Here is a 17,340-nt window from a genome sequence, read left to right as displayed (position 1 = left end):
ATTTAAGGTTTATTTTAAGTGTGTGTGTGTGTGTGTGTGTGTGTGCACACGCTTGTGCTCTCATGTGAGTGTAGATGCTGGAGACTGCCAAAATAAAGCATCAGATGCCACAGAGCTGGAGCTACAAGTGCTTCTGAACCACCCATTATGGATGTAGAGAAATTCAAGTCCTCTTCAGTGTTTTGAACCACTGAGTGGTCTATCCAGTCTCTCCAGTACCTCACTTGGGATTAACTCCTAAGGGAGGGACAGTGGAATGGCTTTGTTTTTTACTAAATAGTGGCTTATGAGCCCTTGGGCAGTTTAGAATGCCATATCTCTATCGAAGAGCAAAGATATAACACAGATCTCATTCCTTCAGAGGCCGGCTGATGATAAGCGTGACCTCTACCTTCAACATTTAAGCTTACTAATATCCAGCTGGCTACCAGACACCATTCTTACTTCCCCTGTCATGTTTGGCCAGCGAGAGCCCTTTCTTGCTGCCCTCTACATCCTCCCAGGATTCTTTGAGCACTCCCTTACTTTCAAATACAGTAGGATGTCCCAGACTTAAGTTTCCCCTGCCTCAGACAATAGAATTATTTCTCCACTGAGCCGTGTTTTATCTCATCGAGTAACAGTATTTAGGTGTTAAGCACACACACACACACCCTTTTTTTTCCTGGAGTGTCATTGCTTCTGGGCCTTTTTCAGAAGATATACATAGGAAATATGTGTATGCATAAACATATACAAGTAAGCATACCTATATCTCCACTTCTATAGATAGTTATCCAATAGATATCTGCTGATCTATACTTAGGTAAATAGATAATACTGTAGGCAGAATTCTAAAGGCTGCCTTCCCTAAGATTCTTGTTTCTAGTTATTTAATCAAACGTTAACGTAGGTACCACTACAAGGAGATTTTTGTAAGTATAATTAAACTCCTGAATTTATGTATGTATGTATGTATGTATGTATGTATGTATGTATGTATGTATGTATTTGCTCATTTTTTGAGACAAGGTCTTGCTTTGTGGCCCCAGCAGCTCGGGAACAAGCATTCCTTCTGTGCCACCATGCCTGGCTTCATTTGATCCTGAGAAAAACTATTATGATAGGCACAGGCTACTTAATTCTTTAAAAACAGTTCATCATCAGGGAGCAGAAAAGGAAGTCAGAGCTTTGAGACACAAGAGGTATAGCAGCCATTGCTGCTGGAAAGGGGCATAAGGAGCTTGTAATGGCCTCAACTGATAGCCAGAAGGAAAACACAGGTCTCAGTGCCACGACCACAAGAACTGAATGCTGCCAACAACGTGAATGAGCTGGGAAGGTTCTTTTCCAGGCCTGCCAGGTGGGCAGGCAGTCTTACAGACAACTTGACTTCGGCCTCAGGGTACACAGTACATAGAGCCTGGCTGAGCTCCTTTGGATTCTGCGGAAGTCTGAGCTAATATAAATGAGTGTTACACAGCTTGTTACAGCAGCAATAGAAAAAAAATATAGACAGACATTGCTGCAAATACAATATAATTTAACATTTCCCTTATAGACATACATTATTCATAAGGAGCCCTGTGATAGTGAATGTTATTATCAATTTGACAGGATCTAATTTCACCTAGTGTGCAAGCTTGTCAGTATGCTTGTGAGGGATTGTCTAGTTGGGTTTGCACGTAGGCCAATCTATGAGAGTTTATTGTAATTGAGGTGGGAAGAACCTGCCCACTGTGGGCAGTTCTATCCCCTGGGCTTGGGTCTTAGATTGAATCAAAAGGAATAAATCAAACTGAAGTAGCATTCTTCTCTCTCTGCTTCCTGACTAGAGATACAATGTGACCAGTTGTCCTAGGCTTTTCCCTCCATGATCTTCCCACCAGGATGCTGTGTACCCTGAACCCAAGAGCTAAAATAGACCCTATCTTAAGTTGTTAGGTGTTTTTCCACAGAAATAAGTTACTAGTACAATAATACAAGCCCTTTTCAACCACATCTGACACTATGATGGTGGGGTAGGGTAGAGAAAGGGGTGTCCTTGGTGCCAGAGGAGTTGGGATTTGGGAATTGGGATTTGTAGCCACACCCACTAGTGTCCCAGACTGGGAGAGGCACCGAAGACTGAGTTCAGTTACCAAGGGCTAATGATTTACTCTATTGTGCGTATGCAGTGAAACCTCTGTAATACATCCTAAACAACTGGGTTTGAGGAATTTCTAGACTCATGAACACATCCAGGAGCTGAAATGGCTTGGAAGCCCTGCATGCCCCAACCCCCAACCCCTGATCTTTGAATCTCTTCCATTTGAATGTGCTTCAACTGTGTCCCTTATAACAAATTAGTCATGGTAAACAAAAAGCCTCACTGAGTTGGGTGAGTTTTTAAAGCAAATTATGAAATTGGAGGAGGACGTCATGGGACCTGTGCCCTCCCTGTTGTAACCAGTCAGTCAGAATTATAGATGCTACTCTGGAACCTGCAATTGGTATCTGAAGTGGGGACAATCTTGTGGGACCAAATTCTTAACCTGTGGGTCTGCACTAATTCTGCTAATTCGAGGATGATTAGTGTCAGAATTGGATTGTAGAACACAGCAGCTATCCAGAGAATTGGAAAATTGGTTGGAATGAGACAAACTCTTCCACATGTAACATCAGAAGTGTGTGTGTGGAGAGAGTAACCCTTGTGTTTACTGGAGCACACATTTCCCACATATTTTTTTTTCTTTTTTAGGCAGATGTTGTAAAGGAAAATATTCAATTTAGAAAAATGTAAAACATAATCACTTTTAATTATAGACACAGAATACATAGAATATGTCTTGCTATCTATTAGGAAAATATCTCCTCCCACAACTGTAAATGTGGCTGAGAGACAAGGACAAAATAATTATATATTCACCTCTGCCTTTCAATGAAGACAGAAAGAGCTTTCCGTTTCGAATTTGTTTTGTTTTGTACCACATGTGGGTTAATTAGATAAAACCATGTCATGTGCCAGTTTCAATCAGCCTGAAAATAATCAGAAAACCAGGTTTGGCATAGTGTATGCTGTTTTGGCTCAGACAAACAAAGCACAAAATGCAAATTGGCTCCAAAAAAACAACATGTGTATTCCTGCCAGCTCTTCCTCCAAGGGATTCCCGGGAGCTGGCACCCAGCAGCTGATGCTGCTCTGCTCCGGGTGTCCATGAGACAAACCTACCAGGTGCAAATGCCCATTTTCTCCCATCAGAGAGTAGCCATCTCCACAAAGAGCACTTTCACGTGGTTTTGTTTGGTTTATCCTCTACTGACTTCCTTTGGGGTTCGTGTGTGTGTGTGTGTGTGTGTGTGTGTGTGTGTGTGTGTGTGTGTGTATACATGCACACGTGTGTTTCGTTCCATGGAAGATCAGCCCTGAAACCATCCCACAGCCATATTTCTTTGTTGTAGCCAGTTCCTCCAAACAGCAAGGAGTTTCACTGTCTTCCTACATTAATGTGGAATCAACAGTATGCCAGGAGATAAATATTTTAGCAAGGATCCAAGCAATATGAGGGGTAATCACTTTTAAACTAAATCCAGTCCAGCTAGTTAACTTCTTTCATTTATTACTACACATTTTTCCCATATAAGTGGTGTGGCTTCAATACACAAGGGAATATGGCTGCACATCATCATGTGTTACGGTTTGGATATGACGCTTCTGTCAGCCCTGTTCGTTAAGGGGCTGGTTGCCAGCTCACAGAACTTTACCAGGTGTTTGGATCATGAAAGATCTTAACTCACCAATGAGTTAATTCAGTGGTGGTGATTTCCTGTTCAAAGGTGGGTCCTATTTGGAGGAAATAGGTCACTGAGGGTGAGCCATTGAAGGATAGATTTTTTTTTTTTTTTTTGGTTTTGTGAGACAGGGTTTCTCTGTGTAGCTTTGCGCCTTTCCTGGATCTCGCTCGGTAGACCAGGCTGGCCTCGAACTCACAAAGATCTGCTTGGCTCTGCCTCCCGAGTGCTGGGATTAAAGGCGTGCGCCACCACCGCCCGGCCTTAGGAACAATTTTTTTTTTTTTTTTTTTTTTTGAGTTGAGGATCGAATCCAGGGCCTTGTGCTTGCTAGGCAAGCTCTCTACCACTGAAGTGGATCCACTTCTAGTCCAGACCTTTAAGGTAGGAAGACAAGACCTCTGATCCAGTTCTTGGGGTGGGAAGTCACACCTTTAATCTGGGCCACATCTTCTGCTGGCAGCCTGTATAAGGACATGGAAGAAGAAAGGTTTTGTTCTTCACCTGCTTGTCTTCGCCTTGCTAGACATCCATTCCTTCACTGGCACTGGAGCCTACCTCTTCAGGATTCCAGCATACACAGGAGACCAGCTGAGACACCCAGTCTTGTGGGACTGAATAACTACTAGATTCTTGGACTTTCTGTTCACAGCCAGCCATTGTTGGGTTAGTTGGACTGCAGTCTGTAAGTCATTTCAATAAGTAGTTATATACTATCTATATCTATATCTATATCTATATCTATATCTATATCTATATCTATATCTATATATCTATATCTATATATATATATATATATAGAGAGAGAGAGAGAGAGAGATTAAGTCATTCCATAAGTTCTGTGACTCTAGAGAACTCTGACTAACACAATTGTCTTGATCAAGATATTTCGCCACAGCAACAGAAAAGAAACTAAGACACACAGGATGCAGGGTCTTTTTTTTATCTCCAAATAACTTTTTATCTCCAAATAATTGGTGGGGAGATCCAAGGGACATCCTCCCAAAATAATACAGGTTACTGCCACCCACCTTGGTTACCTGACAGAACTTGAAGGTAAGACCCTGCTGCTGCAGATGCCATCTACTTAGGTCACAGGTCTTGGAGGAATCGAGCTGGTACTGACCTGGAAGCCTTCTCCTGGAGGTCCAGCTTTCATATTATGAGAAGGTTCCATGCAAATCTTACCCAGCTCTAAAGGCTGTGAATCACAATCTTGACTAGCCCAGAAAAACATTCCCAGTGGTGCAGTGGTGCCATTGATATCTTCAGGGTAGCTAACAGATGTGTAATTGCACTTACAGCCCACTCCATAGGAGGGTACTCATGCCTGGTGCTGCAAATGTAGCCATGAACCCATGACTGATGAGGTCATAGATTCTAGAGGAGAACCTACTACTACATAGTTATAGTACCCAACTGCCTTCGAAATAATTATCCTCACACCATAGATTAGTGCAGCCCTCCCCTCCTCATCAAAGAAGCTTCTTATTTCATCAGAGGCTACTCTAGATCAAAAGGTAGAGAATGAGCAACTCCTGGGTGCCTATCCATAATAGAGATATCACCTACAACAAAATCCTGATGCCCAAGGCTCAGGGAACATTTCAGAAGGTGGGACAGAAAGATCGTGGTGTGAGAGGACTGGGGTAGTTGACTCAAGATAGTGTCTTCTGGAGATGACAGTGAAGCAGCACCCATGAACTCTCAGAAGCAGAGGTGCTTGCCCAAGACTGCACCAGTCAACATGCCGATGTGGGGGGGGGGGATTTAATAAGGCTACCCACTGCTAAAAAACTACGAGGAGCTGGGCAGTGGTGGCACACACCTTTCATCCCAGCACTAGGGAGGCAAGGACAAGCAGGACAAATCAAACAATCAAACAAAAACAAAAATCCTTGAACAATCAAAACAAAAATCCATACTGTATTTATATCATTTCTACTCCAACTATTCCATGCCCCAACCCCCCTCAAATCTATAACCTCTTATTATACAATGAGAATTGTTTTATACACACATACACACACCTGACTGAATCCAATAAGTGTTGTTGGTATGTACATACATTTAGGGCTGACCTCAAAATCACATGAAATTTTAAAAGAAATTGAAAAACAGAAATGGTAATGCCTTTGCAGAATTCACTAGATCCCAGGTAATTAGTCAAGTTCCTTTTTGTTGCTGTGACAAATAACAAAGAGAAAGAATTTAAAAAGAAGGAGTTCATAGCACATGGTTTTTTTGGTTGGCTGGACCCAATGCTATAGGCCTGTATTAATGAAGAACAAAGTAAGAGTTTGTGTTTGAAGAAGCTGCTCACCTCAGAGTAGCCAAGAGGCAGAGAGAGAGCCAGACAGGCCCTGCATAAGATATAAGCACTAAGGACCCAATCCAGCAGCCTACTTCCACCAACTAGGCCCTACCTCTGAGAATGTCCAACACCTCCCAATAATACCTTCAAATGGAAAATCCATCAGTGGATTAATCTATTGATTAGTTCAGTGCCTTCAGGATCCACTGGCCAACTGGAACCAAGCCTTCCATGTATAAGCCTTTTGGAAGGGCACTTACTACCCAATCCATAATAGTCATCATTCTAAGACAGTTACAAAGCTAACTCACTTATTGCATACAAGGGAGGTCAGACCGCTAAGCAACTTACTGATAAGGAAACAAGCATAGAGAGGCTAAGACTCCCTGTTCTTTTACTGAAAGTCCTAACAAAAACTTTAAACCCCTTTACTGAAATGTTTCCAAAATATATACCAATCTCTGCCTTTGTTTTACAAGGCCCCTTGAACATAATATAGCTTTGAAATGGTATAAGTAATTAAAAGAAAACCAATAGATTTTCTCTTCTTTATTTCACAAAACAACACTTACCATCATTCTCAAGGAAGCCAGAGAAATGAGTTTAGCTAAACCAAGAAGAGATCCTTGTGGGGAGAGGAAAGGATTTCACTGATCTTGTTGTTATCATTATTTGCTGCTAAGGTTGAGCCTGCTGAAGAACCAAAGGCTGAGGGGCTGAGTAGTCACTGGGGATGAGATTTCTCTGGAACGCTGGCCACTTCTGTAGAAGGAGAGAACCAAGGCAGCAGTGGTGTGTGTGTGTGTGTGTGTGTGTGTGTGTGTGTGTGTGTGTGTGTGTGTGTAAAATCTAGAAGCAGCCAATAATATCTCAAAACCTGCTGACCATCTTCCTCCTCACAGCCCTCTCCTTTGCCTCATTCTCCACCCCAGCCCCCTTCTGTCCTGGCTTCTGCTTTGGAAGCTTCCCCTCCAGATGAGCAGGTGCAACATTCTAAAAAGAGCTGGTTCGCATGGGTCTTGCTCTAATTGCTTGTTTGCTCCAGGCTTGCAGCCTATGACTGTTAGGGTCCAGCTGCTAGGAAACACCATCAGCCTCTTTTAGACTCTAAACTCCAAAGACTTGGAGACCTTATTTGTTTAATTGATGCTAAAGGCACAATGCCCCGTACTGTGTCTAAAACTTGACACATGCTCAATAAGTATTTATTGAATAAATTGAACAAATGGATGATGAATGAATGATATGTAGGCTCCAGTCCCACTCATTTGTTTTGCTCACAAATAATTGTGGATTGGTTTAATAAAAAATAATTTAGATAAAGTCATGTTTCTAAAGAGTCTTGAAATACTTTTAACCCAATATTACACACCACCATTTTCAGTTCTTTGTGTTTATTTCCATGTGGAATTTCTGGCCCTTTTCTTCTTCAAACTAAAACAAAACAAAAAAAAACAAAAAAACAAACATATTCTTTATTGAACTGTCTCAGTGGCTGAGCCTCCAAGGAAACGTTCATGATCACTGCTGTTCCTTTCTGTAAACACTAATGCTGTTGCTTTTGCTTCCTTTTGCAGCTAATCCAGCATGCTCATGCTCTGGTATATATTACAAGCACATGTTAGTGTAATCTTTTCTTCTGGATTGTAAATTCCTTCAGGCCCTAAGCATGCACATAATATTAACTACATGGGTAAATTAATAGGTTCTTAAAACTTTTTTTTTTTCTTTCTGGTTTTTTGAGACAGGGATTCTCTGTGTACCTTTGTGCCTTTCCTGGATCTCGACTCAAGAATAGGAAGAAAAAAAAAAAAAAAAACTTCTTGTAAGCTGTTTTGCAAAGTGTATAAAGGGCAAAACAACAGCCAAGTCGGTCCAGGGGTTAGAAAACATATTAGCTTCAGTTATTGTCTAATATTTGTTCCAAAGTGCTTGACCTAAAAGTTCATAAAGTAAGTCTTTATATATTCAAATTAACTCAAAAAACAGCTACTTGGTCACCAGTGTCTCCCCAGTAATTTCACGTACATGTAAAATCTTAGTCATTTCTGTCTGGGAAGGTCAAGTTAGGAAGCCCCAGGCTTGTCTCTACTCCCAGGCCCCACCTCGGAACCCAGGCGTCTCTCCTAGGCTGGTTTCAGAGGAACTCAAGACAGACCGAACAAGTCCCACCTCAACCCCAGGCTTGGTGGGTGTGCTGGAAGGTAACACAACACGTCTAGCCCCGGGAGGTCCTGCAAAACAAACAAACAAACAAATAAAAGTAGACAAGTTAGGGCTTTAACGGGGGCAAACAGCTGGGAGATCCAATGAGAACCAGATTCTCTACAGCGTCTCCACCCAGACGACTGAGCATTTACCCAGAGCGCGAAGTTAACCCGCCCGCACTAGTTTGTCCCTACGGTCGTCTCGTAGACTCGTAGCAACGCTGCGCGTCCTTGGGGGCCACCACGCACTGCTATGGCTACCGGTGGCGGCGTGGCCTCCAAAGAGGGGCTGCGCTACGCCGAGTACCTGCCTCCCTCCACCCAAAGGCCGGACGCCGACATCGACCGCGCAGCGGTGAGTCTGCGGGCGGCCGGCGTCCCGCGCCCCTCTCCCGCGTCCCCGCACGCATGGATCCCAAGGTCTCCAAGTTCCCCCGCACAGGCTGCCTCCGCCGAGAGACTCGGGGCCGCAGAACTGGCCCGTGCACGGCCACTGTAGAGTCCCCGGAACCCCCAGGGCGGCCTGGAGGGGACCCGGAGGGGCCAGGGCCACCTCCTTGGGGAAAGTAGTTAAGAACCCCGGCGTGTAGAATGCGTGAGGGCAGTTAGTACCCCGCGAAGCCGGGAGGGAGAGGTGCTTCTCTAGCGTCCCTCCCCAGTCTGGAGCACCCAACCTGGGTCCATTCAGAAAGTGCACGCGGTTTATTCAGGCTGAAAGGAAGAAGTAGGTTCTTTCCTTCCCGGGGATCGAACTCTTGTCGGCCTCACCCTGCGGGTTTCCATCTGTAGGAGTGAGGAGCATTCAGGACCTAAGGTGGGGGGGGGGGTCTCTTTAGGAGCCAGCCTCAGGCATGCTCAGTTGTGGGTGATTCTCCACCAGTCTACGCCAGTGCCGGTTTTATACCAAGAACTTTAAAAAGTTTGCTGTGATATCCTGATGTGAGAGTCCGTCAAGTTTTTTTGTTTTTTGTTTTTGTTTTTTTTTTAGTCAATATAATAGTCCAGCTGAAACATAAAGGTGAAGTAACTGTTTCCTTAGAAATAATGTTGCTTGTAAATGCCTTCACGGTATTACGTTAGAGGTTGCAATATTACAGAGTGAACATGTTGCTCCCCTATTGCAACAGTCCAAAGCAGTCGTCTGTGTGACAGCTACAGTTGCCAGCCACCAGGAACTTATTTTTTAATAAACTCACTGTGTATCCCAGACTGGCCTCGACTTAAGGATCCTCACCCTTCTCCCTGCCTGCCTTATCAAATAGCATTCCAATTTTATTTTTATTTTTAATTTCATTTATTTTTTTTAAATTTAATTATGTTATTTTTAATTTTTTTTTCTGGAAAGGTGAACACTTTGAGGTAATTTTTTATTTTTTTTAAATACCTCCTCAGTTTACAGGGTTAAGTTCACTTATGGAAAATTCAGTCGGTACTAAAACAGTAGAAGCCGTGTAAATGGATGAGAGTGCTTAGCAAAGATGAGCGTAAACTGCCTATCCCCTACTTCATGTCACTGGTATCTTGTAAAACCTTAAGGGCCAATGTTGGTTCTTAATTGCCCTCTTGGCTGGTCTCACACGAAATCGGTAGTCCGCTGTCCACAAAGTACCCGTCCTCTTATGCAAATTACTGTGGGACCTCAAAGGGCCTCACAAAATTTTCAGAATGTCCCTGAGGGACCATTCTTGATTTTGTTGAGAGTTCTTGATCCAAATCAAACCAATGAGGTAGACAAGATTACTGATAATAACTCTAGGTAACTGAAAATATATGGGAAGCTGACAAAGGGGTACATGTTAGGAAAGGAAAAAAAATGGCTTGAAAATTGTAGACCTTGAGCTGGGCGGTGATGGCTCACGCCTTTAATTCCAGCAGGTAGTTGGTAGAGGCCTGAGGGATCTCTGTGAGTTCAAGGCCAGCCTGGTCTACAGAGTGAGTTCCAGGACAGCCAAGGCTACACCGAGAAACCTTGTCTTGAAAAAAACAAAACAAAGAAACAGAAAAAGAAAATAGTAGACACCGATGTTTATTTAGAAGTTAAGAAAAACCTTTTCATTTACTGAGATTTATTTTGATTTTTATAGACTATATCTCTGTGTCTGTACTTATCAAATCTTTTTCTTCATGAAACTTACCTATCTATTTATTTATTTATTCATTTTTTGGTTTTTCAAGACAGAGTTTCTCTGTGTCATTTTTGGAGTCTGACCTGGAACTTGCTCTGTAGACCAGGCTGGCCCGGAACTCACAGAGATCCACCTGGTTCTGCCTCCCAAGTGCTTGGTTATAAAGGCATGCACCACTACCACCTGGCTATGAAGCTTACCTTAATGGATTAAGATGTAATGTTCATTAACCTGTATGAGAGGCTGAATAGAACAGGTAAAATACTTATTTTATATAAGTATTTCTATAATCTACAATTGTTTGATGGAGGCCATTGTCAAAGGTGGTTCTAGCAAAATTACTTCTTATGAAAAAGGAGAAAAGAAACTTAAGTTGGGAATAGAATATTGCTTTTCCAGAAAGCGTAATATACTATTAGGATAGTAAAACATGTAAGACAATTAGCCACCTACATTTCATTATAACCACCACTTAAAGGCTAAAACCTATCAATATATTAGCTCAAACCTTATTCTTATTATGTATTAGTAAGCATTTGTTGCTCCCAAATAATGGAACACTCCTGTCTTTAACATCCATTAACATCTCCTAAGACATACTTGGACACTTCTCTTGGCAATCACATGGATTATATTTTGTGATTTTAACCTTGATTATTATGATATTTTAACTTTGATTCTGTCCTTGCTTTACCATGACACAAGTTGTATTTATAGTTTGGTGTGACTGTCCAGCATCTATGTTAGTACTTTATATGTAGTAGTATTAGAATCAGAAATGTCCCCACGCATGCTGATTCTCCTGTTATTCTTTAATTCTGACCTTGAATTACCTAGGTTGATCTCTGATCTACTTCTGACTCTTTACTGTTATTCTCTTGGTCTTTATCGTTTCTTCTCTGTAACAGAGGATTACCTGTTGTAATACACTTTAACCACTGGTCTCTTTGCCTTGATGGCTCACACTTCGTAAACATCACACTGCCACCAGTTATTTAGTACAGCACAGATCAGTAAGAGGCCACTCCAGTTATCAAACCATGAAGCTACCCGGCTCTCAACTTTTGTCAGGGTGGAATACGGGACTGTTCATGTATTAATCCTTGGTGGCTTCACCAGCCACATTGTCCATCCTTTGCACTACACATTCTCTGCATGCTGTAGTTAAATTGGGTTTCCATTTTCTATATGGGATTTCCTACTTCTATGACATTTTTAAAGCTTTCTCTTCTGATTAACATTCTTTGCTGAAATAAACTTCTACTTCCTTTTTGAAGACCCCGTTTAAGGGCCTTAGAGCCTCCCTGATCCCTGTTCCTCTTCTGCAGCAGGAGAAAATTGTCTCCTATTTATTTGCCTAGAAGGTTATACAAGCTTTTATTATATTATAGTTTATTATTATATCTCTGATGGTCATTCCCCACTGTCAGTTTACTTAGATTTACATCACCTAGGAAACACACCTGAGGGTGTGTCCGAGAGGTTGTTTCTAGAGAATGCTAACTTAGGAGGGAGAACCTACCTTGAGTGTGTGGACAGCTTCAGCCCAGGAGACAGAGCGTCCTGAAAACCAGCTTCTGCCTTTCTACTTCCTGACAGGAGATGCCTGTGCACCAAACCGTGAACCACGAATCCTTCCTCCGTTCAATTTATTTCTTGAATCAGCCCCTCTTCTTATTTTTAGGAAGTCTCATATGGCCCAGGCTTCCCTTGAATTCTCTAGGTGGAGAGGATGACTTTGAACTTCTGAACCCCTTGCCTCCAACTCCAGAGTGCTGGGATTGCAGGCGTGTGCTGCCCTATAATGTGTATGCTTAACTTGCTTTCCTCAGGTATTTTGTAGCAACAAGAAAAGTAACTAATACATTATCAAAATGATTTATATCCATATTTTTGTAAGCACCTAAAATGTACATTTTCCATGGTGTAATTGGAAGATGGTATTCATGTAGTTGTTTACTAAAAAGTTAGTTTTTTTACTATATAGCTAATAGTATTTGGGTATTTGATTCCCATATCATATTGGTACATATTTTTGCTATTGGCTGTAAAGGAGAATAAGAAACTCGAGTACATATCTGTCTTGTTCACTATTCTTTCTCCAGAGCTTAGTAAAAGGCCTGGCGTGTTTATATGGTAAATGCCAATTAAATAATTATTTAGTGTGTGCTTCCTTTTTCTGTTCCAACTATCACTCTTTGAGAAGAACTTTTTTTTTCCCTGTTCTTGTATCCCTCTGGCACAATTATTGTCTATCTTGAATTCCAGTGATGCAGCCTCAAGACAGATGTTTTAGCATTTTAAAATGCTTTCAGGCAATTTATACTTATCTAGATGATAGTTATTTACTGCTTATACTGTTTGGGAGAATAAAATGCCACAGGGAAATTTTAAACAGTTTTGATGTGATTAAAAAAAAAAATTAGCAGCAGCAGCTGGGGTAGAGTGGGCTGTTTTCCACTTTTTTTTTTTTTTTTTTAAATTCATGGTAGTTGAACATTTGTGTAATTTTCTATCTCACACAATGGAAGGAGGGAACCAACTTCCATAAGTTGACCACCAACTTTCACATGTGTGCAGTGGTGTGCCCATCACCTCCACCAAATAGAGCCCCCCAAATTGTAAGTTTGATTATTCTTGTTTAATACATTGTTTGGGAAACATTAGATGTGTAAATGATAGAAACTGGGTTTGTGTATGCAGAATGTGTATAAACCAGGATTTATAAACCTGTGTGTAAACTACTTCCAAGGTCAGAGAACAGCAAGCCTAGTTAATAAACAGGTACTAAGTGTTTTAGGCTCTGCAACCTTGTTATAACTCCTCTGTTATTGTGGTGGGTATGTATAAAGCTGGATCCAATTCAGTTGCCCAGTCAAGGACAGATGTGTTAATGCCGTCATTTTTTTTCATTGTCTAAATGCATATTTATTATTAGTATAAGATGCCTGTTCTGAATGCTGTGGTAAATCCAGAGTCAAATCAGGTGGGAATTTTGCCCTTAGGAGACTTGCTCAGTCTCTAAGCCTAGGGAATCCTCAGCAGTAGTGAGCCTGCCTGATGCCCTTTGACACTGCCCCCAGAGCCAGGCCATCCTTGCACACACTGTAGAGTCATTGTTTCCTCAGGAACAAGTTAGTGAGAGGCTTTTCCTGAGTTCAAACCCATTGTTTCTAATGTAGGAAATCAAGTCTGTAGAAAAGTGAGTGAGCCAGACTTTGAGAAAGGGGAAGAAAATGACTTAAGTGGTGAATTCCCTTTCAGTTAGAGAAGCTTGTCATCTTCTGCAGTTCAGTCAGAGTATCGTGTGGTTTGGATGATTCTCGATTGTAAGTCTCAGTAGAAACCTTCTAACAGTAAGGTTATTGTTTACATTTTCTCAACATGGGAGGCATTTTTGCCTGAGGTTTCTATAGATGGCTACCTTAGGTATTTTCAGTGTAAGTTCACTCTTCGCTACTGTAAGTTCTTTCCCTGATTTTGTTTGTCCTAAAAACACTTTTGCCCAATCTTCTCAATTAAGTTCTTTTATAACAGAAAAAATTTCCCTTTTCTTTTCTGCCCCTATAATAATGTTAGAATACTGGTGAGGGGTGTGTGTGTGTATGATTGATTTTTATTTCTGTATGTGACTGTTTTGTCTGAGTGCCTGTGGAGGTCAGATTCCCTGGAACTGGAGTTACAAGCCTCCAAACATCAGTGCTGGGAATTGAATTTGCATCCTTTGGAAGAGCAATAAGTAGTCTCAACTTCTAAACCGCTTCTGAAGCCCTGATATTCCTGTTCTTATTCATTATGCCTAAATAGTTACGGAGGAAACAAATGAACATTTAATGAATGTCTGCTCTGCACCAGGCACTGTGATAGTGTTTTCTCCTTGTAAAACTACCCTGTGGAGTTTCATGCTATTTTTCTTTATTTTACACATGAGAAAGTTGAGACTTGAAGAGGTTAATTAAGTCTCTCAAGGTTACTCTGATAGTAAGTGGAGGCCTGGGGTAGGAACCCAGTCCCTTTTGCTGTAGAGCACTGCCATTCCATCATTTAGATAAAGGAAATGGATGAAATCCAGTTCCAAGAAATGATTTGTGGCCTTGGCTTTTGTGATAATTTTCAGGGTCTTCAGATGAAGCTAGATATGTTTATAAATTCCTAAGCTTCAAAGCAGATTGGTTTGAGTTCCCCTTAACTCAGAGGAAAGGATGGATACTATATAATGAAATGTCAGCTGTGAATACTGTCTGTCTGAGATTGTTGCCTTACAGTAAAGTAGGTGCTAGGAAGGGAGTAGAATAGTTTCTGGAAAGGAGATAAATCCAAATTCCCAAGTAAGAAGAAATAAGAAAAGCTGCAAAATGCCATAGGTAAGGTTTTTAGAGTGTTTGATTCTTATGATGAAATTACCCTCAAGACATTGAGTTCACTTTGCAATCTCCTGCATCAAGAGATTATTCATTGGGCTGCTTTCCTGGCTTTTCAGACTTGAGCTGTTGGTTAAAATGTACATCTTTTGCTGGGCATGGAGGTGCACACCTTTGATCCCAGCACTTGGAGGCAGAGGCAGGCAAATCTCTAAGTTCAAAGCCAGTCAGTTCCAGGAAAACACAGCCAGGGAAACACAGAGAGATCCCTGTCTTGGGGAAAAATAGAATGAAACGTATGTCTTTCAGTACTAGGAGATTCTGTGCTAGCACTATGAAACATTGCCACATGGTGCCAGCTAAAAACATTTCAAAGGACGAGTACTGCTACTTCTGAGTACATCACACTGTCGATGCTGTCTTAACTACAGGGATTGCAGTGCACTTTGGGTAAGGGAGAAGGAAGACAACGTTATAGAGAACAAAGTGTTTGGGACATCAAAGACAAGTGCTAGTCTCCAGTTTGGGTTTAGCTAAATAGAAGATACCATACTCTAGGTTGTTTGTAAAAATGACCCAGTGATGAGTTGTTTAAGACATTTTATAAGGGTTTTGTGAATGGGCATTAGCGTCAGATAGGGGTGTTTGATTGTGAGTTCACCTTGGCAAGTAGTGATTATCACCCATTGGGTATACTTTTCCTTTTAAGCAACACTGGAGTACGGATGCAGATCTGCAATTATACCAGCTGAGCTCTAATTCTAGTGCAGACACAGCTGCAGTTCCCAAGACATGTGACTTTTCCTGGTCTTCAGTCCTGAATGTGGCTTTTGCCTAGGTTTTCTTTTTCTTACAGCTCTAGATTCTGTGACACACAGCCTATGAAGGCCATTGAAAATGAAGCAGAAACTTTTTTTTTTCATAAAATGACCTTTCTGTGCCCAAAATTCTGCATATATTTCTTATACCTTTCGAAATAAATAGAAATGAATAACTTCCCCCAAAAGACAACAAATAAACTTATTGTTATGAGAAGTTTATAGTTGAGTGTTATGGAGATGGAGTGGTGTGGGGGAGGAGGCAGGAGAAGGCTGATTTGAAGGTAGGTCTATTAGTAACCTTTGTTGTTTGTTTCTGTTTCTGTTTCCTTTGTCTCACTGTGTATGTAGTGCTTGGCTGGCCTGGGACTCCTGTAGACAGGCTAGGTCTCAGCGTCAGAGATCTGGCCTCCTTGTCCTTGAGAGTGATGGGATTAAAGGTTGTGGGTCATCATGCCTGGCTGTATTAGCGTTTATGTTAGTAATAGAACATGATCAAAACAACTCAGGGAGAGATTTCCTGTTGGCTGATGACTTCTCAGGGTCAGCCCTGGTCACTTGGTCCTGTGGGACCGGACAGAGCATGTTGGTGGCAGGAACACGTGGAGGGAGAGATGTTTCACTTGTTGGGCCACAGGGAATTAGAGATCAAGACAGGATGTGGGCATGGATAGTATGCCCCATGGACCCACTCCCAGTGACCTTTCCTTCAGCTAGGCCTCGCTTCCAAAGTTCCCCCAATCTCCCTTTTAAATTCATGCCACAAGCTAACGGACCAATGTACAGAACATTTCAGATTTAAACCACAGCAGCAGCAAAAGAATTTGGAACTTGGATCATAAATAGTTTGGATCTATTAGTTCAGGAAGACACTGGACAAAAAGCAATAATAATAATAATAATAAGAAGAAGAAGAAGAAGAATAGAAGTCAATGTAATAATAAAATGACAAAAGGAATTGGTTGGGTTAAAAGAGCCTCTTTATCAAATTATAACGACGTAAGATAATAGCAAGGTGAGAATAAAATCCAAATCAGAATTTAGTTTAAAAACATAATCTTTGTTCTCTCCCTGCTCCAACCTTGACCCCACTATCCTTCATTTTTGTTTCTACTTTTCTGAGCAGGGCTCTGACTTAAAAGCAAAACACTCAGACACCTAACCACCTATCCCTCCACTGTGTCTCCATGTAGGTAATTACTCTTATTGAGCTCGTCCTGTATGCTGAGCATAAGAGAGTGAACAAAGCCTGTTTCTTATTCTCCGGAGCCTCCTGGTGTGATGAAGACAGGCTTTACAATGTGGTCTGTGATATAACAGAGGTATCGGAGAGGAGGAGTTAGGAAGCTGGAGCTCTATGAATAGCGGAGAATTTGGGAATGGCATTGACATCTTTAATGTTTGGATGCTTATTTATCCTGCTGCTAATACCAGAGATAGACAAAGTTCGTGGTTCCAGAGAGTCCCAGACTCAGTCCCCCACCCTGTAAAGACAGACCAGGAGTAATGAAAGTTGGAAGAGGCGCTTTCCTCCAGTGGTCTCACTAGGAGCCACAGGTCTGTAATTGGTCTTCAGAATGTATACAGCAGTCTCGGGGTCAGATAGCAACAGAAAGGCAAGGATCAGGGTTTTCCAGGCCGCCATTTGTTTGTGGTCTATGTGATCATTATCTTAGGCTGTTACTCCAGGATGGGTCATGGAAATGTCTATTTCCAACCCAGGTCTCTGCTGTTTGTGGTGTACTTTGGTCCTTTGCCTTAAAA

General features: G+C 41.7%; 1 protein-coding gene and 1 long non-coding RNA gene across 2 annotated transcripts in view; one reads left to right on the top strand and one right to left on the bottom strand.

The window, feature by feature from the left end:
• Positions 1-4,375: 4,375 nt before the first annotated feature.
• On the bottom strand, positions 4,376-8,449 carry LOC118591622. The gene is made up of 3 exons (XR_004945947.1): positions 8,170-8,449; positions 6,637-6,826; positions 4,376-4,433 (listed from the first exon to the last, which is right to left on the bottom strand). It is a non-coding gene; the product is annotated as an uncharacterized LOC118591622 (long non-coding RNA).
• A 24-nt stretch (positions 8,450-8,473) lies between these two features.
• Positions 8,474-17,340, top strand: part of Dnajc15 (DnaJ heat shock protein family (Hsp40) member C15) — a 55,598-nt gene continuing 46,731 nt past the window's right edge. The window contains exon 1 of the mRNA XM_036200075.1: positions 8,474-8,626. Within this exon, the coding sequence (XP_036055968.1) occupies positions 8,525-8,626 (102 nt within the window). The 5' untranslated portion in view covers positions 8,474-8,524. The remainder of the gene's footprint in view (positions 8,627-17,340) is intronic.

Source organism: Onychomys torridus, chromosome 9 (assembly GCF_903995425.1).
Source record: "Onychomys torridus chromosome 9, mOncTor1.1, whole genome shotgun sequence".
In the NCBI taxonomy this organism is placed as follows: domain Eukaryota; kingdom Metazoa; phylum Chordata; class Mammalia; order Rodentia; family Cricetidae; genus Onychomys; species Onychomys torridus.
Note: the sequence above shows the minus strand (reverse complement) of the source record. Positions and strands in the feature narration are given on the sequence as shown.